The sequence below is a fragment of the Electrophorus electricus genome, chromosome 25, assembly GCF_041902795.1.
Source record: "Electrophorus electricus isolate QZ-2024a chromosome 25, ASM4190279v1, whole genome shotgun sequence".
Classification (NCBI taxonomy): Eukaryota; Metazoa; Chordata; class Actinopteri; order Gymnotiformes; family Gymnotidae; genus Electrophorus; species Electrophorus electricus.
Genome location: NC_137521.1, coordinates 4,357,501 through 4,382,897, shown reverse-complemented (window position 1 = coordinate 4,382,897; position 25,397 = coordinate 4,357,501). Strand labels below are relative to the sequence as shown.

General features: G+C 38.3%; 1 protein-coding gene and 1 pseudogene across 2 annotated transcripts in view; both read right to left on the bottom strand.

Moving 5' to 3' along the window:
- Positions 1–744: 744 nt before the first annotated feature.
- Positions 745–6,219, bottom strand: LOC118240418 (adenosine receptor A1-like; annotated as a pseudogene). The gene is made up of 4 exons (XR_014119898.1): positions 5,002–6,219; positions 1,835–2,045; position 1,788; positions 745–1,345 (listed from the first exon to the last, which is right to left on the bottom strand). The product of XR_014119898.1 is annotated as an adenosine receptor A1-like (transcript).
- A 12,722-nt stretch (positions 6,220–18,941) lies between these two features.
- The window catches only part of LOC145653740 (TOG array regulator of axonemal microtubules protein 1-like), a 9,719-nt gene continuing 3,263 nt past the window's right edge, over positions 18,942–25,397 (bottom strand). Inside the window, exons 7-16 of the mRNA XM_081707714.1 lie at positions 25,135–25,304; positions 24,685–24,850; positions 24,368–24,589; positions 22,794–22,911; positions 22,470–22,575; positions 21,960–22,195; positions 21,419–21,577; positions 20,966–21,092; positions 20,380–20,492; positions 18,942–20,175 (exon numbers count right to left, since the gene is read on the bottom strand). Of these exons, the coding sequence (XP_081563840.1) occupies positions 20,007–20,175; positions 20,380–20,492; positions 20,966–21,092; positions 21,419–21,577; positions 21,960–22,195; positions 22,470–22,575; positions 22,794–22,911; positions 24,368–24,589; positions 24,685–24,850; positions 25,135–25,304 (1,586 nt within the window). The 3' untranslated portion in view covers positions 18,942–20,006. The remainder of the gene's footprint in view (positions 20,176–20,379; positions 20,493–20,965; positions 21,093–21,418; positions 21,578–21,959; positions 22,196–22,469; positions 22,576–22,793; positions 22,912–24,367; positions 24,590–24,684; positions 24,851–25,134; positions 25,305–25,397) is intronic.

Sequence of the window (25,397 nt, the reverse complement as noted above, 5' to 3'; positions counted from 1 at the left end):
CTCATTAAAATGGCATTTTGAAGTTAGTATCAAATAAATGCTTGAAATTAACTACTATTAATGTATATTGTACACATTCAAAGTTACTCATTTAAGTGTGTTCTGATAAATAAAAATTCATGATGACTATAAATAATATTTTATAATGAGATGATGCACCATCATGATTGCACACTTTGGATAGCAGAGTGGTGCAAAGAATACCTGTGGACTAGTTAGAAAGAACTACTTTGATCACTGAGTAAAGAATTATTTAAAAATGTCTTGTACACCACATATCTGTTTGCCACTATAAATGATTTAATTCCATGTTCTAGCCTCCCCCTCTTGTCCCAGTGGAGTTATAATGTTTCATAATAAGTTACAATGGGAGCAGACTGACAACAGCACACTCTGAGCATGTATACAGCTACAAGATCCTGATTACTGGTAAAAATCAGTTTGTCAATAAGTGAACTGAAGTGTTCACATGCACAATAATAATGTGATTATGTAAAAAAGGACAAAAAAGCATATGAAAAACAAACAAACAAACAAATTGCTATATGGGATCAGTGAAATCGGGGGAATTCTCTACAATGGACCTGATCTTAAAACCTTGTCCTTTTTGCCCGGCTGCAGAACAAGAGAGCCCATATTCCACTTACACTGACATAAAAAAATAGAAATCTGATAAAGCTGTTCATTTGCCCAGATTAATTAATTAATTAATCTGGGCAAATGAACATCTTTATCAGATTTCTATTTTAATTAATTAATCTGGGTTTTGCTTTGTGTGATGTAGAGCCGAACACTGATAAACGTTTACGTGACATTTTACATAGGAGTCTTATTTCCCTTTGCAGGGGCAAATGCACTCAGTGGCATTTGCAGGAAAGCACTGAATTACATTCAAATTAGACATGATTTATAGAAGCAAGCATTTCAGTTTGCTCAGAAAGTCCCCTGGATCCAGTCAAATGTTGTGCTCCAGCGGAGTACCAGGACAGAAGTGATCTTTGTCTAGTCTCTCTCTCATCTGTGTGTCGATCGGAGGAGCCTCCTTACAGCAGAAGTATTGCTTCCAGATCCGCTGGAACGCCGTGCGGAACTTCTTGATGCGGAATGCATACACGATGGGGTTGACGGCGGAGTTGCCGTGGGTGAGCAGGATGGCGATGTAGAGAAGGAACATGGGCTTCTCGCAACCAGGGCTGAAGAGTGTGATGCAGTTCAGGATGTGCAGTGGGAGCCAGCTGGCGGCAAACAACACAAGCACAAGCGCAAGCGACTTGGCTAGCTTCAGCTCCTTGTTGTAGTACTTGCTGGGGTCGCCATGGCCCACACCAACCTTCTTGTTCAGTTGCTTGTGTGATGGAAAATATTATTTGATCATGTATTATCATGTGATTCATATGTAATGATTCATATATAATCATGTTAATCCTTTCCATCATATAATCTTATATGAATGGTTTAGTCTGCAAACTCTGTCTCTGTATATTGTGTGAACAAATGACTGTGGGAATGTTGCTTTATCACCTGCAGGGGTCGTAAAGACGGATTAGGCTTTTGTTTTCTTGCAAATGGTGTCTGTCCTTTGAAGCGTCCTGGCATATGCAGGAATGTTCATCACCAAATGGAGCAGGGAGTGTGTAAACAAGATCACAGAGCACCCCCTCCTTGGGGAGGGGGTTGAAGTTTAGATATAAGGAGTAGAGTCAGTCTACCCCTTTAGAGCTTTCGCTTTCGAGCATTAGCTCTCACACAGCTGTGTTTTGTGTGTCCTATTTTCTTTATTAAATTACTCTCTTAATCACGTCTGACTTGCTGTTTGTTCAAAATTCCACCACACTTGTGAATCATGTAGAAGATTTCTGTGTAGATGGCAAGCATGAGGAGAAGGGGCAGCAGCACCCAGCTGAAGAAGTTGAAGTAGACCATGTACTCTATGCTGATGACATTCTCGAACTGGCAGGTGATGACCAAGGTTGGGCTGAAAGCCCACAGCCCAGCACATGACCACTGCAAAGCCAGCTCGTTTTGGAGTGACCACTTGCCTGTAACTGAAACAAAGATATTTATGTTATTTACACTTTCTGGTCATCGGTGAGAATTCAGGATTCAGTAATATTTTGAAAAGCACATGTTCCTATACTGAAATGTTGACATTTTTAGACCCAGACATTTGATTTATGTCAAGTGTTTGCATACATTCATCACCTTGTAAGCAAATGCAATGTGCTATTATTTATCCAAATCTATCAATAGGATCAGCTACAACTGTTGCTGACAGAACTACTAATAGTTTGTAGGGTGCTAATGTAATATGATCCAGTTGAGGAGGCTCCTGCCCAGGGCAAAGTAGCTTCCCTTTCTCAGCCACTATTTTACTAGAATCTTTTCCCTGTTCAATCCAGAGCTCTGTCATCCAGACGATTACTTTGATCACACATATACTTCACCAAACAGAGCTGTCCGTAGGCAGAGATGTCCTCCCCAAGATGGATGCTATTACTAGACTATTTTCTTTTTCCACTCCATGTGTATCTTCAGTTAATTGGATCTACAACAAAGTTACCTGCCTTTTATTGACCTCTTTAACTATTCCAAATGAACTCCTGATCTAATTCAATTAGAAGATAAATTACTTTGGAAAATATGGAGAGACTAGCATATGCTAACACTGCTAAACTCTTCAAAATATCTTTTTTTTTTAAAGCAGGCTGTCAGAACCATGCACCAATAAGTAGTTCTCAAACCTTCAAGATTAATGTGGATTTCAATATGTCAGGTGGGGAAGGTAGTTATCTAACTGCACAGTAAGCAACATTTTCACTAACAGACCTGATTTTCATAGCTGACTTCCCAAAGTATCAGAATAGCAAAAAACTTCCAGAGCTTGTCTAGTCAAACTGAAAAAAAGATGGAATTTATTCTTCTCATGCCTGCTGCATGATTATATTTATTTCACAATCCTTTATTTACTTCTCATTACTATATGATGTTAGTTACCTGCATGTAACATATATTTTTATTAATTCTTTATCAGTTCATGAAAGAACATTTTGTCAAATTACAGCTATTTCTAAATGTAAATTAGGACTAGAAAAATATCTTAAATTTCCCAAAATATTCTTGAGTCAGTGTGAGAATAAGTATTCTCTCAAAATGTGTAGTCTCTTTATGATTCACCAGTTACCTGGAGGGTTCGAGAGTCTTAGTCACGTCATATTTTGTTTATTCGATGTATTTTCTTAATTTCTACATTTAGTTGATACACACTGGTTCAGCATTCCAGTTGATATCTTGTCACTGAATGCTTTATACAAGGCTTTCTAATTGCTAAATGACATTATTAAGAGCTTCCATTGTGCACACTGAAATGTTACCCTCCTCCTGACCCTTTACAGGCAAGCGTTAGCAGTTATATGGCATAATTATTATTATTATTTGATATGGTAAACAAATATTACTATCCCAATGAACTGTACAAAACCTTTATATTTTAATGATGCACAATAAAAGGTGGTGTCATTAATTAATAATTAGCATTATATTACTCATCTGTCCTGATTTTCCAAATTCATCTTTCATGTGTTGTCATGTATTATTCTAGAACAATTATATTTGTATGTGTAAATATATTTTAATAATAATTTAAATGCTGTTTCATCCTAACATGATTTATTCATCACAGCAAAATAACTGCTCAAACAAAATAATCACATCTGGAGCCCAAAATAGCAATTGCAATTCTGAGAGTCTTGTTCAGGAGGCAGCCATTTTGTTCTGCTTCAAATGCTGGGAGTTTTGCCCTTTGGGAGTGGGGGTAGGTAATATCTCATTCTTTTATTTATTTATTTATTTACTTACTTATTTACTTATTTATTTATTTAGGGGGCAGACCTTTTGATGATTTTGACAGACCTTTTGATGATGTATGAGATTTGATTGGTTGGCTGAGACCACGAGATCTGTCCCAAATGCATGCATCTCACTGGGAGCTATACAGCATATTTTCGATCTAAAGGTTATCTCTGGCATTCACACTATTAGAATGGTGCCACTGACAATTTGGCAGGAAGAATATATTAATAATGTTCATATGGCATTAAATTCATGTCTGTCTCCTTTTTTTGCTTACTTGCGTGGTTTGTGTGCATTGTCCTAAATGGATCACACTGACTAGAATTATGGAACACAGAAAAAAAGTAACTTTGTGTACACCATAGACAGCTCTATGCACCATAGACAGATACATACACCATTGATAGATGTACACATTATAGATAGATGCTTACACCATAGATACTTTCCTTTATTTTCGTTCTCTTTTTTGTGCTCCTAATTGTCCTGCAGCTCATTGGTATTAAGTCAGAAGTCTACTGCTTCACTATCCAGGGAGTCATACCAAGACCACTCCAGCTCCAAGTACAGAGCCCTAATCTGCTATCCTACTGTTTCTCTCTCTCTCTCTCTCTCTCTCTCTCTCTCTCTCTCTCTCTCTCTCTCTCTCTCTCTCTCTCTCTCTCTCTCTCTCTCTCTCTCTCTCTCTCCTAGCAAATCAAGAACAAAGGGCACCTTTATAGGTACAACTGTTAATATCACTGCTCTGATTCATTATCCGTTTGTAATGCCATTTTTACATTTTTCTTTAGTATAGGTCTACGTCATTTGAGTGTCACAGTGCTTCCATCTACATATGCTTTAATAGTCTACAGTATATAGGAAGATTAAATAATTCATTTCATAGTAAAACTATGTAGGTAGGTATAACATGTAAGATAATGCAAATGCACCCAGCCGCACTAAAAACCTTAGTCTGCACTGATCATTTGTGAATGAACCAACGATGCACAACCGAAACACTTGCAGGTAACCTATATATTTGTTCGGGTTCCCACTGCATGTTTCATCATAGCCGTCAGCGCAGTGAATGTCGCCACTATAAAATCTGAAATCCTGTAACTTTTCATGCACTACAGAAACACCTCCAGCACAGAAGGGTAGTAATTTTACCTGGTTGGAATCTTGACTCTAAGGTACCGGTCAATAGCAATAGCCAGCAGGGCGAGAATAGAACTCTGGGTCAAAACCAACACTGTGCACGCGACCAGTAGGCAGCTGTAAAAGTGAGTTTGAAGTCCGATACTGATAGTTATCGCCAGGGGAATAACGAGCGCTCCCACCGCGATGTCGGCTACTGCCAGAGAGACAATGAAACAAAATGTTGTATCTCTCAAAGACTTGTTAATTTTCACCGCCCAAACCACCATCACATTTCCTATTACCGATGACACGGCAATCAACACTTCCATGCCCATGTAGAGGGCTTGAGCAGGGGAGAGAGCTTCGGGCATTCTCGTAGTCCTTAGTGCAATAAAAAAAAGGTTCAAAGGGATAATGGATTTCGGAAGAAAGTGACGTTAAATTATTTGGTTGTAGTCCTCCCATTAAATAAAACGCTTGTCATAAGTAGGCTACTATGTTTTCCCGTACAGCAAGCAGTATTTAAGCTTATTTACGCGCATGTTATATGAGTGAAAACAGCCAATAAAGAGTAAAATACATCATAGAAGATAAATATCGGCTTTTGTGGGTTATCTTAGAATGGGAATATTGGCTGGCTTTTGTACGTTATCCTCGGGTAATACAAAAGCGCCTCTTCAGATCCACCTGCGCTTGTGCAGAACCTCCTACTGCTCACATGTCTTCATCCGAACAAAAGAATTCGGTATCGTCTTCATTTGTCACCTACAGTGATCTTGTAATCCCTCGTATATCCAAAATATCAAAAAAATAGGTGAAACTGCGCTTCATGTCTGCGTTAGAAAGACAAAACAAAATCCATCCAGAACTGGGAGGTCTGGTGCTATTCTGATAGTCCTGAGAGTATACTGGCTACGCGGGGTTCCAAAATAGCCCTCGTATATGTTTCCATCCAGTTACGTTGTTTTAAATTAAAACTGCTATAGCACACCACTTCTGTTAATCAAAATATCACCAAACTGCAGGAGTTTCGTTGTAAGTGTTAAGTATTAGTTCCATTTTCTTTTCTGAAGGGCATGGGGGAAAAGGCGACACCGTCCCGAACGCGGCTTACTGTCTGCGCATTTGAAAAAATGAATTTTGTAAAAATATACCTCAGTGTCTTCACCCTGTGGTTTGAAATACTCCAAAGGTTTATCCTTCCTCAATCAATATTAGCAAACAGAACGTTGCGCAAAATAAGGTGTATGAGGTCGGTCGTGTCTATATGTACTGTAATTTTAGTGCACTGCACTGAACTCATTCTGAGAGACTGGGTGTAGCTGATGACAGCGCTCGTTGTTGTAAGGACATTAACAGTGCATTAAGTACCTTTTTTTTTTATAACAAGGTGCGTAAGGTAGCTTATCTAACAGTTTTCAGGTCAAATAAAACAAATCAATTTCACAGGAATGCTAAATATGATTTCACAATTAAATACACAAATTAAAAGAGGCCTACTTTCGGTCTTGATGTTGCTTAAGTCGTACATATGAGTTCTAAAAGTAACTGAATTACCAAATGTATGAGCACAACTATATGAGTGTAAAGTAATTCAGTGTTGGTCTAATGTGGTATGAAATTTAGTTTTTGGTTTCTATAAAATATAATCAAAATGTATTGTAAGGGCCTCTTTTAGATGTACAGAGCAGATCATAACTCATGGTGTTGTCCCAGCTTCAGCAAAAGGACAGAACTCAGCATTGGCGATTCTGCCTGTTCTGCTGTTGCGAGCAGAAATTTAGGTGTTGCACAGTAATCAGCAAGAAAGTAGGTTGCATGTATATGTCCAAAGCATGGTAATACTAATGCTCTTTGCATTTAACAAGCATTTAAAAAGGAGACAAGTATGTCAGAAAAAAATTGGGTTATGCAGTAGAAGACTGTATGTAATATGACTGTTACGTTTTGATGTTGAGGCAATGGAACACTTTTATGTCCCTTAGATTGGTGTTCATTTGTAATGCGGCAGTGTCAAGGACTTTTTTGGTCAATGTCTGTCAGCTCAAACTAGAAGTTTGTGTCAGAGCTCAAAAATAAGGGGGAGAGTCTTGCCCGTGTTGATACAGGTGCCATGAGAGATTTATGGGGATTTTGTGAAGAGAAGGCACAATGCCTGTCTGACTTCCATAACACAGACCACTGGAATTTCACTTGCAGGCTGTGTAGATGGCTCTAGAGACTGGTTTTAATCCCTGAACTCTCGAGATGAATATACCCAAAATCTTAATTGTAAGATTCAAAGGGAGATGTTTTGTTTGGTTTCAGTATGATTAGGCCAAGGAAATGTATTCTTACATAAATCCTACTGAGGAATGTATATATTGTCACCCAAAATCACAGTTTAAAGTAGTTAAAAAAACAAAACAAAAAAAACAAAAAAAAAACCAACCAGATCCTACTTTAAAATAACATACATGAAGCTGAAAGCTGTGGCAGGGGCAGGAGCTGAGGTATTTCAAAAGGGCACTTTGTGGAGGCTCTTCCAATGGTACTTAAAAAAACCTAATCATACATTAACACCAGATGGTTGCAAATAGCATAGTTAGCTATACATGAATGCTTTGGCCAAATTTGAGCAGTTCACTAACTTATTATGTTGAAAATGCCAAGTCAGTCTTTGATAAGTTTATACTCTTAAATCAGATGAAAGCTAAAAGTATCTTTTAAAACTCTTGTCAAACACTTTTTTAGAGCCCTTTTATGTGCACTATTAATTTTAAGATAAGAGGGAAGGGGACACAAGTGTCTCTTGTGCACACTGCTACCTGTGCTCACAAATAATATAATTCTAATATTATTTTATTAATCTTATTATTTTATGAAATTATGATATACTTGGTTCTACATTTAGACTCTGTAGGCTTTAAGATATTGTTTAAGGTCTATTTGAATTTTCAGTCAGTGGTGCTAGAACATAGTTGATCCTAGTTGCTTGAGTTTCTTGTGCATGCACAAAAGTGCAGAGTCCTAACCTGCAGCACTAGTCTCAGCATGGGTGTGTGGGTGTTTGGGAAGGAGCTCCAGACAGTTCCTTCCTCTCAGACAAAGACACAGTCAGGTACCAGGACACCTGACAACTAAAGATATGTTACAACAGTAAGAGGAAGCGAATAATGTAGACAGGCAATGGAAAATGTTTCTTAAAATAATCCAGATTGTGGATCATTTACCTGTTTACCTACTTGATGAAGGAGTCGGGGGCATTAAGCATTCAGAATTATAGTGGGTAGAGAATAAACTGTCTAGGTATTTATTATGGCAGGGTGATTCTCATATTTGTGTAAATGGCAGGTTTTTTATTTGGGCTGAAGGGAATGTGTGTGCTATGACCATGTCTGACAATTAGGCAACGGAATTATAGTTATACTCCTTTAGATCAACTACTTGCAATCACTTGCAAAAATTAGATCATATGGCACAATACCAAATGGGTTACTTCTGATTCTTTCTCAAAATATCCCCAAGTGTAAACGTAAATTTTAATTTCTGTTCATTTGGCTTCAAGTGAAACACCTCTGTCTACTACTGGGACATTTTTCATTGAGGTATAATAAATTTTGGCTGAAATCATGCACATTTTGGCTGAAATCTCTCTTTTACCATGTCAAATCTCAGGTACTTCTGTGTTTTAAAATACTGCAAGGCACATCACAATCACAAGATTTATCACCACAAACTGCAATATGGTACTTTGTCCATTCATCTCATGCATCCCTAGTATGATGTAGACGACTGCCATGCAATGCAACTAGAGGGAGATAGTGGCCTACAGATTTCAAGGGCTAGGACAAGTATTTTGTAAACGCAGATTGTCTAGAATGTTTTTTAAACAGAAGGATCCTAAATCTACTGTTGGCCAAAAGTAACATTAACCAGCAATATGCACACCCTGCTCAGGATCATGGCCAGACAGGGTTGTTGATACCCCTGTCCCACCCCTACCTGTTGGGAATACAGCAGCCTATTCTGACCCTTGCAGACCTCCTAAAATGTCTTGTTTGCATTCCAAATGAAACCTTCAGATTATTCAGAAGGGTTGATGCCATCAACACTATATAAGATACTTGCTCATTCAACCATTAAAGAATATTTTTTGTATTCTACTCCATTCTTCGAACCTTTATGACAGCATCCTATTCACATAGCAGTTGGTGAATTGCAGAGATGACACTACTGATATTGCTTTAGCAGCAGGTGTAATCTCTTGTTTTGGTATGTCTTGTTAATAGACAGTGACCTGCAACAGAGTGCTTGACTTGTGGCAGAGCAGTGCAAACAGTACTACTTTGACCTGCCAGGGAGCAGTCTAGCACTCTGGTGTCATAAAAGAGATTGCCTGATTCACTGTAAGGTGGTGGACTCACAGCATGAGATCCCAGGCTGACTGGAGCCTGCCCTCAGCCAACAATAAAGCCCAACTCAGCTGACAGCAGGAGGCAGTGAGAGAGAGAGAGAGAGAGAGAGAGAGAGAGAGAGAGAGAGAGAGAGAGAGAGAGAGAGAGAGAGAGCACTGAGTCTAACAGCAAAAGTATCAATGGCTGGAGAAAAATGGCCCCCTGCAGCCTTGTAGTGGAACAACCAGAGGCTATATTTTATCTCTCCTGTTTTTCCAGATCTGACCAGTGAAGCATAAATTCAGATGGGGTCTGTGCACGGCTTGACTACGAACCTAGGACATTTTTTCACAGGTTTACAGGGAGAACGTGTATTACATACATAGTAAGCACTTGGTTATTTGTTGTATTGAGATATTTTGTGCTTTAAATGATCAGTTCAACCAAAAATAAAGATGAAATGCCAATGCTTTTAGTAATGTATGAAATCTACAGTACCTCAGCAGCTAATTAGCACTGAATAATAGGAAGTGTGCTAATGATGGTTGTTTTTATTCAGCACTTGTGACAATGTTCTAGGTCAAAGCATTCTTTTAAGGTGCATGATTTAAATGGCCTACTATGCTTGTGTGCATGTTTTAATTATTCCCTCCTACCTGCTGTAAGTACACATTCATATCACCTGGGCTCAGTCGGTTGTGAGTACTCTACTGAACCCTTGGCATGCTCAGCTAATCAGTTGGCTAGGGCCCTAAGACAAAGCTATGGTAGTATTCCTGAATTGTACTTGCTGTGTCCACAGTCTACAGGCAGCACTTTGCTGAGGACACTTTGCTTATTCCTGCTAATGACTGTTCCTCCTAATAGTGCTTGTGCATCATGTAATTTTTAAATTGCCAGACACTTGCATAGAAATGCTAGGCATTATCGAAGCCTGCCCAGACTCACTGAACTGCAACGGCTTTTAGCAGAGGCCCTTGAAGATAAACAGCTAAGCTGTTGTGACAGGCCTCAAGAGGCCATTGGTGGAATAGTGCTGGGTTTTTGCAGTGTTCACTAGGGGAAGTCCACATTCTGTAGTCCTGTGTAAGTCTACTCTAGGGTGCCACAAGGGAAATTCTGCTGAATTCAGATACAAAAACAGCTCTGCCTAAATGTGACGGAACATGTTCGCATTGCAATAGAAGAGCAGAGGCAGAGGTTTCATTGTTTATATGACCAATATTGCCAGTACAGCTACAATGGAACTCGTCAGAATCAGTATACGAAATACACAATATTGATGCATGGAAAGCAATTGGTAAACAATATATAGATGTAACAAAATGTTTTACCAAATTATTAAAAAATGTGGTATGATGTTCAATTATAGAGGAATACATTCTATTTAAAATAAATTACACATCAGCAATTGTAATTATTGTGAATAATGAATACATCATTTAAACATTCAAAGTACAGGTTGCAAAAATTATGTAACCTAATGTACTAATGTACTAATGTACCTTTTTCTATCAATGTTTCAATCAATGAGATGACATTAGAGATGTAGGTTTGGGTGCTTTGCTGTGCACAGAAATGCACTCAGCCATGTCCTGATCAAAGATTTACCAGAGAGTCTTATCAAAAATTATTTTACAGAGTTGAAATGGGTTATAAAATGTCAAAGCTTGCATTTTAATTAAATAGGCCAAATTATATACAAATGGAAGAATTGTAGTACTGTGGCTACTACAGTTCTTCAGTGGTTTAGCTTCTAGGTAAAAGTACTGTAGTTAAATTACAGAAGTAAAACATTTTTGTGTGTGTGTGCACGCGCGTGCATGTGTTTTGTGTGTGTTTGTGCATGTGTGTGTGCTCCTTGAAGAAGAACATTAATCAGGAACATCTGAGCTCCTTTAGTGCTGGACATTTTTGTAATTGAAAATCAACACTCATCTGCTTCTGTGATACCATACTTCAGAGACCAATTTTGTATTGCAAACAAAAAAGGTTAAACAGTCCAAACCTTTTGCCTCTAGTTTGTTCAGGATTTAAATATTTGCCACTAAGCACAAGCTAATTTAGGCATTTACTGACACCAGGGTCACAACAACCAGTCCCATGTTACTGAAATGATAGATTGACCCTGCTCAGGTAACTTAAATTATTATTTTATTAACTCTGCTATTACTCTGACTCTAAAAATGACAGTCAAACAGGGCTTTTTTGCTGAGTGAAGGTTTTTGAATGACTGCCAGCTCTTCTCTCTGGTGGGCTGAATAAAGAACCTGTCAACCTGTTCCTTCCAGACAGCACCCAGCCTGTTGCCACGCTCAGTGATTTTTAAGCCCGTGTGCTAGCAGATGGTCATTCGTTAAGACTTCTGCCATTTAAAAAAAAAAAAAAACTTGCTGAATTTTTATTAGGGCATACATTAGGGAAATATACTCTTATGAACACTCTGCTCCTTTATTATCAGTCATCTTCAAATAAACTCCACCTTATGCAAATAGTGCTCCTTACACATTAGATATGCACCTTTTTAGCAATAGTTTAGTTTATCACCTTAAAGCTACTGTACTTCCTCACTTGCACAGATATCTGATATTTATACATGGTTTTCTTTCTCTCAGCATTGCTTTTCACTTAAGTGCAAATGTAAGGTAGGCCTGCTATAAGAAAGGTAGAGGCAATAATGTAAAAAAACCCAAACATTGTTATTAGGTTCTGAAAGTATACAAAGGAAAAACCATCATGGAGTTATTATGGGAGGGTATTGTGAAGTCTAGGGGGGATTGGCCCTGGATGATCTGCCCCCAAAAGAGGCTCAGCATTTATTAGGGAACAATCCCAATATCAGAGAAGTGTGCAAGCTCAGTTGTGAGTATACGGATGTTCAACTCAATTAGACAGGGGGAGACTGTAGAGTTCTTGTGCAAATGTGCACATTTGTCAATTTTATTACCAATTATTTATTTATTGATTATAAATTTTATTTATTACTGATTTATATTTTTTATACTTAACCCAGCATGAAGCAGGCAGTTTGTTAGTAGGAGGAACTGCAGAAATCTATATGTGGGAAGAGACTCTTTTTACATCAAACAGAAAACCTAGGTCGAAGCTATTTACAAAACACCCACGTCACATTTAAAATTTAAATGTATGTTTTTTTGTCAAAGTTATGCAGTATTCATATTATTTTTCTATATTCATATCTGCTGTAAATCAAACAGCGTTTATAATGTTGAGTTAGCTATATACATAAGCTATACATAGCTTAGATGGAACATATCAGCTGCTAACTAATAAATAATGTTAGCACATAGTTAACAGCTTGATCTGAGTCAACTCTTGCTTAAACAGTGAGTAGCGTGGTTTAAACAAAGGTCCAGCATAGCTCTCGGCTTGGGTTAGCAACCTGTTCTTAACTCATGTTGAAAGCTTGGTGTAAAAGAGTGTTTTTAGATAACATTTTATAGACATACTTTCCTTCACTGATGTCTTCATTTTCAATTACCATTCTGTTCTGAACAGCCAATTTTCCTATTCCTTCCATAACAAGAAACCTAATGGCTTGCTTTCCAAAGCTGTAGCTGCTCTTGAAAACCTAATATCTGAAATTCATAGAGTGGTTCTGCAGTTGTGGGTGTATGAGAGAGATGGGTCCAGTTCAGGCAGATAGCATGAAGGGAAAGAGGGAGATTTAGGTCTGCTGTAGGGCCTATTCCCCTTACCATGGACCATTCACCCAACAAGACTGGCATTCCCAAATATCACACACATACACAAGCTCACACAAACAAAGACATGCTGTCTTACAACCATTTGCTATAGACACTGAAAAGAACTGCAAGAAATATATATACTGTAGTGCTCTCTGCATCCCAGCATGGCCAAATATGATAAAGAGATCATGGCCAGAGATCATGAGTGTCATTTTTTCAGTAGCCTTAGGGGTCCACCTTAAGACTCAGGTATCCATTACATGGTATAGTAAACTATGGTTAGAAAAGCATGTTTAAATGACGGTGGGAGAGACTTATCACACTGTAACCTGACTTAACCTACACATGTATTCCCACCTTTGTGTTCCTCAGCATCCATTCATATTTCAAATAAAAATGATGACACCCCTCTATGGGTTCATAATATTTCTTTATAGCAATTCATCAAAAGCTAATATGAGTTCCACATATCACAACAGAAAACAGATCTCCAAACAAATCTTGGTGTAAACTACCATATGAACATTTACTGGGTCCCTCTGCTTTCGTGTCTACCTACACTTGATACAGCATGATTAGGATCTCAGAGAGCGTTACAGTTAGTAATGGAACTACAGGAGCCACAGGAAGTATGCTATTATTGGAGTGAGAGAGAGGGCAGGAGAGAGAGAGAATGTGAAAGAGAAATGGGACAGCACAGGAGGCTTGGAGTCTGGAGAGATGGGAACAGAAACCAGCCAAAGGAAAAAATATGTAATAATACTTTTGGCATAGCAGGAATCACACTCTGATATGCCACTGGAAAAAAGATTTTTAAAAGGCATTAAACGGGATAAAAGGCTCTTAGATATGATACATTGACTATACATCATACATTTTGCACATCTCTTATTATGTATGTGTCTGTATAAGAAAAGATGATTAAAAGACTAAATGAATAAAAAAGATGATTAAATACAGGCTGAGTTTGTAATAATGACAATGCTTGCTAGGATTAGCAATACAAAGACAAATAATCTGGAGAAATGCAAACATTCTAGGGAAACTGGACCAATAAGAATATGGACCTCATTAATCTGGATGGAGTAAAAATAACCACGTCTATCGCTAATCACAAAATGGAATGCATTATTCCATACTGATTATAAATGTGCATTTAACCTTCATTTTGCTGTCCAGGAAGCCATCTGAACCTTGACAACCTGCATATGGAATATGCATTAAGATTATGAAAAAAAAAAAAGACTTAAATAGCCTGAGGAATGGGTGAATATAGGTCCTTGAGTGCTCCAAACACAGTTTTGAGAAAGGAAAGCATGTTGCTGGAAACCATTTCTGGCATAATAATAATAATAATAAAAAAAAAAAATCATTTTAATGAAGAGGGAAATTGCATTTGTTCCAGGGTATGTGCTGTCTGTACTCTCTGGACAACTGAAGAGCAACTGACAAAAACATTCTCTTCCTAGCTGCTGCATCCATGTATAAAATATTAAGGCCAGCAGACTTAAAATGACATGTTTCTCAATATGGACATGTGTAAAAGAGCTGTAATAAAAGAACTGCATCTTTCATTGAATTTTGCTGTGGTATATTCTGTTCAGTTAGAAGGATTTAGTTAAACCACTCTTGTTTTTTTGTCCCCTGCCACCAACATCCCTTGCTGTGGGGGAGTGGCATTGTTTACTTTGAATCATGTGTCCAGAGTTATACATCACTTCACCCAGCATATTTTTTAAAATTGCAAAAAATTGTAGGGGGAATTGTGATGTTCATGGTAACGTAGAGTGTGCTTCACACTGCATATTATAAAATTACTGCACCTTTTTTTGTCCTGTATCATATGACTTGCTATGTGGTGTGTGTGTGTGTGTGTGTGTGTGTGTGTGTGTGTGTGAGTGTGTGTGTGAGTGTGTGTGTGAGTGAGTGAGTGAGTGAGTGAGTGAGTGAGTGAGAGAGAGAGAGATTTATCATAGTCTGGCTCTACATGAATAAGTACATAAAGGCTAAATTACTGTGCTGGAAAATGGAATCAGTCCACCAACATTTTAATTGCTTTAATATAGAAGACAATATGAACATCAGAAAATTCAGATTATTTGAGTGCTTTGTATCCTCAGAAATAATTGCACATAAAGCACAGTTTAATCAGTGTAGTGGTTAACAAATCTTGCTACCTAATGATGCCAAGTTTCCTCTTACTTTTATTCACTTTAAATGTGGCCTGGTACAAAAGAGGGTAAGAGATTGTGAAGTTGAACTGCTCTGAGAATGGTTATCTCTGATCTAGCTGTACTCTGCTGTGATCACCTTTTCTTTCCAGAGGTCAGTTAGCTGAATGAAGCTTGGTTTGAATGAATTTCATTGGGCAACTGTGCTTATGACTGCAAGGAGCACTGTAGGGCATCCCAGGTGACAAATATCTGGAAATCAGCAGTGAATAATGAAATGCTTAGGTAAGACTGGTCATCACTGCAAAGAACACCGGACATGGCATGAAATGTCTTCCAAATTTGGATCTACTGACAAATTGGTTTCTTACCTGCAATATTCAGAATTTCTTCTTGCTTTCTGGGCTTAAGGAGGATGCAGTGGCCACTGTTTGTCATCCATTTCCAAATGCTTTTTGGGACTATGCACTAGTATGAAAGCATGCATTAAAGCTTGAATGTATGATTTCCTCAACCTGGGCTTTCTTGAAAGCTATAACAATGAATGATGCAACATTGCACAGCCAGTGCTATGGCTTCTCCTGTTTCCAAGGCAACAGCTTACAATGCACATGGCACCTTACATGAGTCCTAAAAATATAAGCACTACAAAAGGCTGCAGACCCCCAGTGTAGCCTTGCGTCTGCTGTGCTCATTAAAGTCTATGAAACCTTGTTTGATCAGGACCAATAGTAATTTTTCATCAGCTTACACTAATGGTCTTTGTAATGATGAGCATTAATGATTAGGGGGGGTATCTCCCTCAATTATAGAGTGGATGAACTCTTGTTATGCAATTGATTAATTGACAGAGGTGCTGCAAGTTCAGGAGCCTCTCAGTTGGAAAGGTGTAGGAGATACTGCAGTCAGCAAGGTATCAGCAAGCACTTAGAGTGCCAGAGAGTCTAAGAATAGAAGCTGTTTTTTCCTTGGCCTTCTTTTTTTCAGTGTGGCAGCATTGTTGAAAGGTCAAGACGTTGTTTTAGGACACAGAACCACCTTTGAGTAACAGAAGACAAAGAACGTGTCTTTTCTGAGAAGCGTGTAAAGAGAAAGCAATTACTTGCTAAAGCCTGCTCATAAAACAATGGCATCGATCAGGGCTCTGCTCTGCTTCAGACAGGACTAGGGGAAAATGTGCTGACAGATGTGGTGATCATAGAGGGGAGACAATTGCATAACTGTAAAGCAGTTAATGGATTGAATATTTAAATTACTGCTTTCATGTGCAAGTGGGTCCACCCAAAGTAGCTGATTAAAGCTTTTGGTGGACCAACGGTCTTTCCATTGTCTCTGCATAGCCATGAAAGCCACTAACCATTCACATTATATAAAATGATTCTTGGGAAGTTGAAGGTTCTGGGTGGTTGTATTTCTACAAGCCTTATTAAGTGTCACTATAAAATATCACAGGAGAAATGCTGATGAAATGCCAGGATCAGATTTAGCCTTGGCCTAAATGAACCAATCTTGTCATGGCATATTTGTTGTCATGTTGTGGAAAATCTTGGCCTAAATGTGTCTGCTAAACATTAAGGCTATATATACAAAATCTGGGCAAGCAGCCAGATCTCTCTACATCTCTCTCTTGCGATCTCTCTCTCATACAAAACACATGTACACATGCATTCTACCACTGGCTGTTTCATAAACCCCCAGACAGTTTCTATCCTCTTACAGGTCAATTCGGAAGCATCTCCAGCAGAATATCAAGAAAGAGGTTGAATGAGACTCCAGGTACACTCTGTCACTTCCAGCGCAATCACATATTTTTTATGACTTTGGAATGTGTGTTGCGGTAATTTTTAGACATCTTTTATTGTGCAAAAATGGAAGGGTTGGCACAATGAAATTGGAGTTCCATGTAAATGGTTGTGTGTATTATTGTGAAAATTAAGTAAAAGTAAAAAGAACAAGACAGACCAAAACTCAGCTCAACATTAAAATCCAATGATATTGTTTATTATAGAACAGTTAGTTCTTTGATTAGACGATAGATATTTCATGAGTGCTGATATAGAGTATAATGGTACACTGCTTTACAAGTGCATTTTATTAACCCTTAATTACAATTGTTATCTATCTTAGATTGTAACATTTTCTGTTATCTCATCAGAGTCACGTCATCAAATGATTTGTCAACAGGCTCATATTTTTCTGTTTGCACAATAAATGGGAACATGCAGATAAATGTACATTATAAAAGTAGCTGGCCTGTGATAATATAAACCTCCACAAAGTAGCACCCTATGGGAAAATGTTTGTGTTGTTTGGTGACAGTTCAGTACCAGTCCATTTGCGGAGCTATTTGTGTTGACAGAACCAAATAAATTAGTAAATAAACAAACAAATCATAACATATTGTAGATTATTAATGTTAACTAATAAATGGCACTTGTGGAACTGTTGTATAAAAGCAATATCACATGTGATATTGTTTGATTTAATCTCTCGCAGAACTGGCAGAACAATAAAGGCTAAGTAAAACAATCCACACCCACCTCTTGTAACTTCTAACAAAACTCAGCCTCTTCCCAGTGAGTGACTAAAATGACAATGCAGGGATTTCCAGGATTACAAGGCTTATCAGGGGAGCAAATCAAATACTATAGGCACATCTATATAACATAATCTACCACAGGCACCACCCCTCATCGTATGGATACTGTATAGCAGAATATGGATATGATTATAAGTGTTAATAGAAGTGCCATATGGTAGACTCAGAAGATCCTAATTATTCATCACACTCTCCAGTATATATTTCACTTTTCCCAGTTCTTTTACACAGGGATTCACCTTGACTTATAATTGTGCGTTGCACACGCTTTTTATACATGTGCCGAAAAAGGTAACACCTTGTGTTTCTGTGTGTCAGGGCTCCTTTATCACATAAAACCAGGTTGCGCTAGGTTATCTTATTTCAGCCAATGGGCTGCGTGCTGCTAAGGCTTTTTCATGAGATTAAAGGCACTAATGCTTCAGATTGCAGTCATAATTCACAGAGGCCCTTGCGGTTGTGAGTTACAGCTCAACAGAAGTCACTGTGCCACTTTTGCCAGTTACTGAGCCCTTTTGGAAGTGTATGCTGGAGGTTTCTTGCTTCTTGGGGAGGTTACTGTTTCTTTGTTCTGAGCATGATGTCAAGACAACATTATCTTATCCATTGTACAACTTTCAAGTTCTAAAATGTCAGATTGACCCCTTTTTTGTTTCAGTTCATGACAGACATCAGCTGTAAGCATTTATAAACATAGGCAATTTCCTGAGATAGTGAAAAATAAAAATAGAAAAATAGATAGACTGTTTGTAAATGAGAATGTCCTAAAATCTAATCTGAGCTCCCCAGAGTATGAGCAATAATTATTTTCAAATAGCATTTTATTTCAGTTCATTCCTTTTAAGAATGAAAGTCTGTGCATTCAGGTAGTGTAAATCAGGGGTAAAATCAGTGGCAGTTTGATCTGCAGTGATAGAGGTGCCTCAATGATCTACAGTGATCATCTTCACACATTTTCAAACAGAAGAATGTGTAGCTGCAGTAGTCTTGACAGTTTGCCAGTTACACTCTGATGTGAATTGACAATGTTTAGGGACAGCTGCCAACATCCACATTTTTAGAATGAATTCTCGTTTAGCAAGGGAATTTTGTTGAAGAAACTTTGTACCACAACTATGTGATTATTTTTTATTGAAAGGAACACAGAAATAAATGTCACACTGGAGTAGTGTGTATAAAGCAAAATAATTTATCAGTCATTGCACAACTTATACTGTGGGTGTCAATACATTTAACGACCTAAAGGTTAAGGCTGAATCTAAGGATATTGTGCTGGGTGGCGTGTCAAAGAAAAGGGTTACACAAGGGAGTATGCCATACTAACAATGACAAATTTTCTATATGATCTAACAGGAATATATATATATAAGAAGTGAAAATAAGAATCAGAAACTACAACACATAGCACCCTTTTACAAAATATTTTTCATATCACAGAAAAGAACTACTAGATCGTATCTCATAAAATTAATACATTTTGGATATATAAATTAAATTTGTTGTATAATCATGTTGTGATTATCCTGTTCCATGTATTTAATTTTTTAATTTAATTCCAGTATTTAATTTTTTACCATACTGATGTCATGACCAAAATAGACTTCTATATCATTAATTTGTTAAACAATAAACCATAAAACATCACAACAAGTGTGTTATTCTTGAAAACATTTACATTTTTTTATTCCAGTTAAAGAAAAAATACTTGGTCAGTCCAGTGCAGGGCCCAGCTGACAGCCAAATGTATACACAACATCTTAGCAAAGTCTGATAGAATCTGCACAGGCTCAACTCCATTATCCTTGTTGATAATATGGCTACAACCATATTTACTTGCTAAACTCCACCTGTCCTCCAGCACTAATGCACCTCAAATTACAGCAGCTTGTGGGCATCATAACTCTAAGCCTCTGCAGCAGATCTAAATTCTGAAAAGAAAGTCCTGTGCCAACTGCTCACCAGGAAAGCTAAGGCAAAATACACATCAAATAGAATTGGCAAAGCACTTCTCAGCATCTCTGCAGACAGCAAGTGTTGAATATATCAGATTGGCTTCCTAGAGTGCTGCTGAGGTCATTCTGTTCTGACTCTGAGTTCAGCTTCATGCCATAAGTCAGTGACCCCTTGTGTGCTCACAGTCTGTTTAAATAGAACCTTGGCAATAAGTGTCACAGAACGCTCATCTCCCGCGAGTCATGTGGTTTGGCCCGCCACGTACAGTTGGGAGGATCCTCACTTGTGGCCACGCCTGCACACACCTGGACCTTGTCTTGTCTGTGTATTTAAGCTGTTTGATGTACTTGGTCTTGTCTGCAATGCTGTGGACCTGTGCTTTGCTGGCATCTTTGCTGAACACACACAACAAGAGAGAAAATGTAAGGATTGGTTTATTGTAATAAAAAGAAATTGAATGTGGTCACAATAAATTTAAAACAACAACAACAACAACAACAACAACAACAACAACAACATAATCACCATCAAAAATTAGAAAGATTAAAGCAGTTTCAATAGGAACTCATGTTTTTTGCTTTGATTGTTTAAAAATTCACCTGCTGACAATCTGAGGTTGACGGTTTAGAGAGGAGGCATACCTCATTCCACCGCAAGGGATATAGCGCCTGCCTCGAGCTGAAGGGGTATCCTGAGGCTTCTCACCCGGGACCTAAATCCACATCAGCATCACTGGGTGATGACTCTCCAGATAATGAAGACCAAATGTTGTTTCATACTTTGTTTCTAACTACTGGGTCTGGGACTGCACTGTGCAATATCTATACCTTACTGTAAATACAATATTTGAACTATTATAATGGGAGATCACAAACTATTTACTAGGAGACAACTGTATTGCCTCATCTTTTTGTACACTGTCATCTTTAATATATGATTTTGGCTTAATATATTTGTTGTATATACATACTGCTGTGTACAATGTGTGGTGCCTTGCACTGCTCTGTACTTTAGTATTTGTTTAAAACATTTGTCTACCTTGTCAGCTCTGAGGTGGGTTTCACTAATACTGTGAATAAGTTTAGTGAATAAGCTTTGTTTAGTGAGTAAGCTTACAGCATAGTGGCTGAATGGAATAAAAAATCCTAATCATATATACAAATAGACACTGTGCTGAATTGTCACCTTGGATTTCAGAGTGAGGACAGTGGCCCTGATGGTGGCCAGGTCTTTGGTAGGGATGTACTTTTCCACCATCTTATCAAAGTCGTGATGAGACGACAGGAACAGTAGCATGCGGCGACCAAAGTACCTGAGACAAATAACAGCCCCGTTCCCATGAGAGAACCATGAGGGAGGAACTTAAGGGTGACTCACAGCACACCAACAAATTGTACCAGTCTACTACATTTACTACAATTAAGCAGAGTCCAATATTTATTAGTATATTTATTTTACCAGGACACAATTCCAGTTGCCAAGACACTCTGTGTCTAAAAAACTTCTATTACTCTACAATTTAGCTGCATTTGCTGACTTCAGAGTGTCATAGTTGGGAGACTAAAAGAATAAAGCAAAAGATTACTATCTGGGCATGTGAAAAGCTTTGATAGTTTTCCATCTGATCCTGGTACCAACCTGGTTTCTTGGGAAGAGTCTTGCGCCAATTTGGAGACTGCAGGTAGAATTCGATTAGTCACACCTTTTGTCCCAGACAATAAGCGGTCAGCGCCAATCTTTTCTATCAAAGTAGCCAAATGCTGAGAAGTGCACTTTCTTACTGCAGCATTCAAATGACTTTTGAGGAGAACACAAACGAGAAAAGAGAAGGAAATATTTAAAGGCACTCAAAAATGAATGACATAATAACAAATATGTAGTAATCTAGTCAATGTATACAGTGCAATGTTTAACTCTTTCATCTTTAAAGTAACTTAATACACTTATCTATGAACTAAAGGCATAATCAAATTATCCTATTCTATTTGATGGCTTTAAAAAAAATCTTTAAGAGGATAAATCAACAAAAATACCGTCCAATGCCAAAAAACATTTCGAAACACCAAAGGATAAGTGAAAATAATAGCAAACAGCAGCCAAAGCGCTCTCATTTGTTGGCCTCTTGACTGCTGCAGCTAGATGAAAGCTATAGCTGAAAGCTAGCTGCAAGTTAACTGACCTGAGTCCTCCAGCGAGAAGAGCATTCATGCTTCGGGTGGGGGTGCAGTTCTGCACCATGCAGTCCAGGGCTGTGTCCACATCCTGCCTAATAAAAGCATTGGACTCTCCTGCTTTGTGGAGGAGGACCTTGGCAGTAGCTTCCATCTCCTGGTCCATACCTTTCTGCAGACCAGAGTACAACTCTCCCAAGGTCACCAGCGCCACGCGCGACACTCCAGAGCGTAAGTTCTGAACCTGGGGGAAGACATTCCAGCTTGTGTTATGCTTGTGTTGTGTTATGTGTTATCTAAAATGCCGTTAGATGAAAATTGTTTTTATAATAATTTCAAGCATTATACTAACTTTACTGAAAGATCTGTGTAGTTTTTGGCAGCAATGTCTCAATAACATATGCTGATGGTGTATGACAAAAAATTAAACGGTATTATAGGTTAATTTTAGGAATCAGACAGATTCACAGGAAGTTACAAGGAGTCAGACGCAATAGTGAGCAGATATAGTCACTTACCTCTTGATTAAGAACAAGGCAGACATCATGAAGCCTACTACTAAGCACATCAGAGTGATACCGTGCTAAACTACGCATGAGTATCAGGCCATCAATCTTCTTCTCCCTGTATGAAAATATTGGACAAACACAAACTGTAAAAGTAGGCTATCATAACTGAAAAAAGGTTATGAAAGAGGGGACAAAAGGAAAAAAGTGATAGCAATAAAATCACTTTACTAATTTCTAAGCATATGTATCATATATGCAGAAAATCATAAATTACTAAACTGTTTTACTTGACCCTAGCCAAATGCTTCATAATTTTACAGGTATGAGATTTACCAGTCATCAGAGCTAAGCAGTCTGAAGCTCTGAGTGAAAGCAAGGTCCGGTTTAGAGAACGGCCGCAAAGCCAGCCGCTCATGGGGATTCTTCCTGGGGGTTCCTGGTGTGAGTTCATCTAAAGAGGAATACCGCAACAAAAACAAACTGACTACTTATTTTAGGGCTACCAGTTCAACTTTGTTCCAAATCAACTTGACTGCAAAACATAACATTATTCAAGATGGCCAACTACATTTAATGGCCTTGCACAGTATTTTTTCTCCTTACTCAAAATGTTGTATTAGCTGGAAGCATGTGATTATCTTCATACTTCTGCTTCAGTTCAGTAGTTATTGGGCATTGTAGAGTGCATAAAACAACCTCTAATTGTTTTATTTTTTGTATACCGCCTAACTTCTATTTAGGACTTACACTTTATGTGGTGTTATCTTTGATGTCACAGATAACACTAATTGACTATAGTGAATCATAAGCTATGTAATATTGCATATACATGAACTGTGAAATCAACTGACCCTACTACACTTCAATCACTGCACATAGCTCTTCTCAAGGAACAGAGATGACATGTACATACAAATGCTCAGTTTTTGTATACAAACGGGAAAAGGGTTACTCTACATTTTATTCCAGAAAACAAGACCAAATCAAGGTTGCTCAAATTTCTTTCTGGGGTCTAAGTGACACCCAATACAAGAGTTTGTAGCAAGCATTTTACTGTGAAATAATTTGCAAACTGAGCTCAATACAGCTCTAGATTTGCCTGCCGACTATAACTGAAACACAACACCTTTCCCCACACTTACTGGAGGTAATATTGATAAGTTAGTAAGTCTTTGATATTAATTAACAGCCATTGTTTTCATTCGACACTTTATTCAATACCGTAGCAAGTAATGGAAAATATAACAAAACGTTAGTACATGCAAACGTTTGCTAATTTTGTGCAATTTGGGTCAACAAATGTATTTTTTATAACGTTATGATACACCAACACTATTTGAAATTGCCACCAGTCTCTGCCTGTCCCATGTTTAGCTCTCTCCGTGCGTAGTCAAAGCCTGTTAGCTAGACCTGATTAACCAGCCGAATATACGCTAGTTAGCTAAAGTTCCTTAATAGCTTTAATGTAAACATGATCAATATGTAATAAATGCACAGATGATATTGCTATAAATGTATTCTTAAAATACGAACTGTGGTGTCCTCTAATTGATTAGTCTATTTAAACACAGCAAGGATTCTGCTGTTGACAGAGACCCCTAATAGCTTTTCACACAGAGGCTGTCAATGAATCCTCTGAGGTCCATGCCCAAACAGCAGAATGGTAAAAGGACAACACTCTTTTTAATGTTGTTTTATGGTTAAAAAAAATGATAGTAGGAAGGTGACTGGAATATTTAACATTCTTTGAAATATATATGTTTGGTTTTTTTGGGTTTTTTGCATTTTTAAAAAAACAACTGTGCAGGGCCTTTAAAACACAATTGTGTGATACAGTGTTTAGAGCAAATCTATTTACTCAAGAGCAGTGACCATGCATGAAGCGCAGAATAACAGGTGACACTCACCAGAGCAGTTTGAAAGGGGTGGACATGCTCTGTTCAGACTGGGGGCTTGTTGGCGTCGTGGCAGCATGCGTCTGGAAGGAGCCGTGGGAGGGCTGGGATGAATGGGGGGACTCAAACCTTTGACCAGGCTTCTGGGTGCGTGTGTGCTGTTGGGGCTCGAGGGCAAATCATCCAGGAGTTCAGCCTTCGTGGATGCTAGAACACTACCGTTGCGCTGCAAATCTGATGGGAAGGAGATTAACAGGCTATGGTGACTACAGAGCTTCCATGAGTCTCAGTAAGCATGAGGAGGAGCATTCATTGAGGTCAACCGTTACCTTTCAGAGATGCCGTGTCGTCTGAGCCCACGTCACATGCAACGTGTCTAAAGTTCTGCTTCAATCGTTGCATGTTCTGCCACTCCCCCTGTATAGGCGGAACTTCTTGCTGCTCCAAACGATGTTGATGCATCTTATCCCTTGCAAACCTAGACAGCTTTACCCTCTCCAACAAATACACATACATAAATAACCACATAGCATCTCTATTCAAGACTGTCAATCAGAACCTGGAGGACCGGACTGAAATTATGCAACGTAGGAGTCATTTTGCATTAAAATCTTATCAAATCTTTCTTTTATCAAAATTTTACTGTCAAACTGGCAACAAAATCATTCCATATCAACAGCACATTCAAAAACCACTGCTGAAGTTAGGAAAGATTAAAGTAAAGGGAATCAATAAATATTAGCAGATTGTTCAATAAAACAAAATAAACATTGTCTCACCGCTGCTTTTTCTGGCTCAGTGCTTCCTTCCGAATCCATATGGCCAGCTGAAACAGCATGGCCATACACCCCAATCAGTGGCTCCCTGGGGGATTTTCTTACCAACTCCTCCTGTTCTGGGGACAGAGTCACTCCAGGGTAGCAGGGAGCACCAGTGAAGCCAAAAACTCCTGTCATGGTGGTAAAAAGTGTCAGTTTAAGGCAAAGCCACATCAACCTCTTTGTACTTCACATATGGAGAAACACACCAGTCAAAAGTGAAG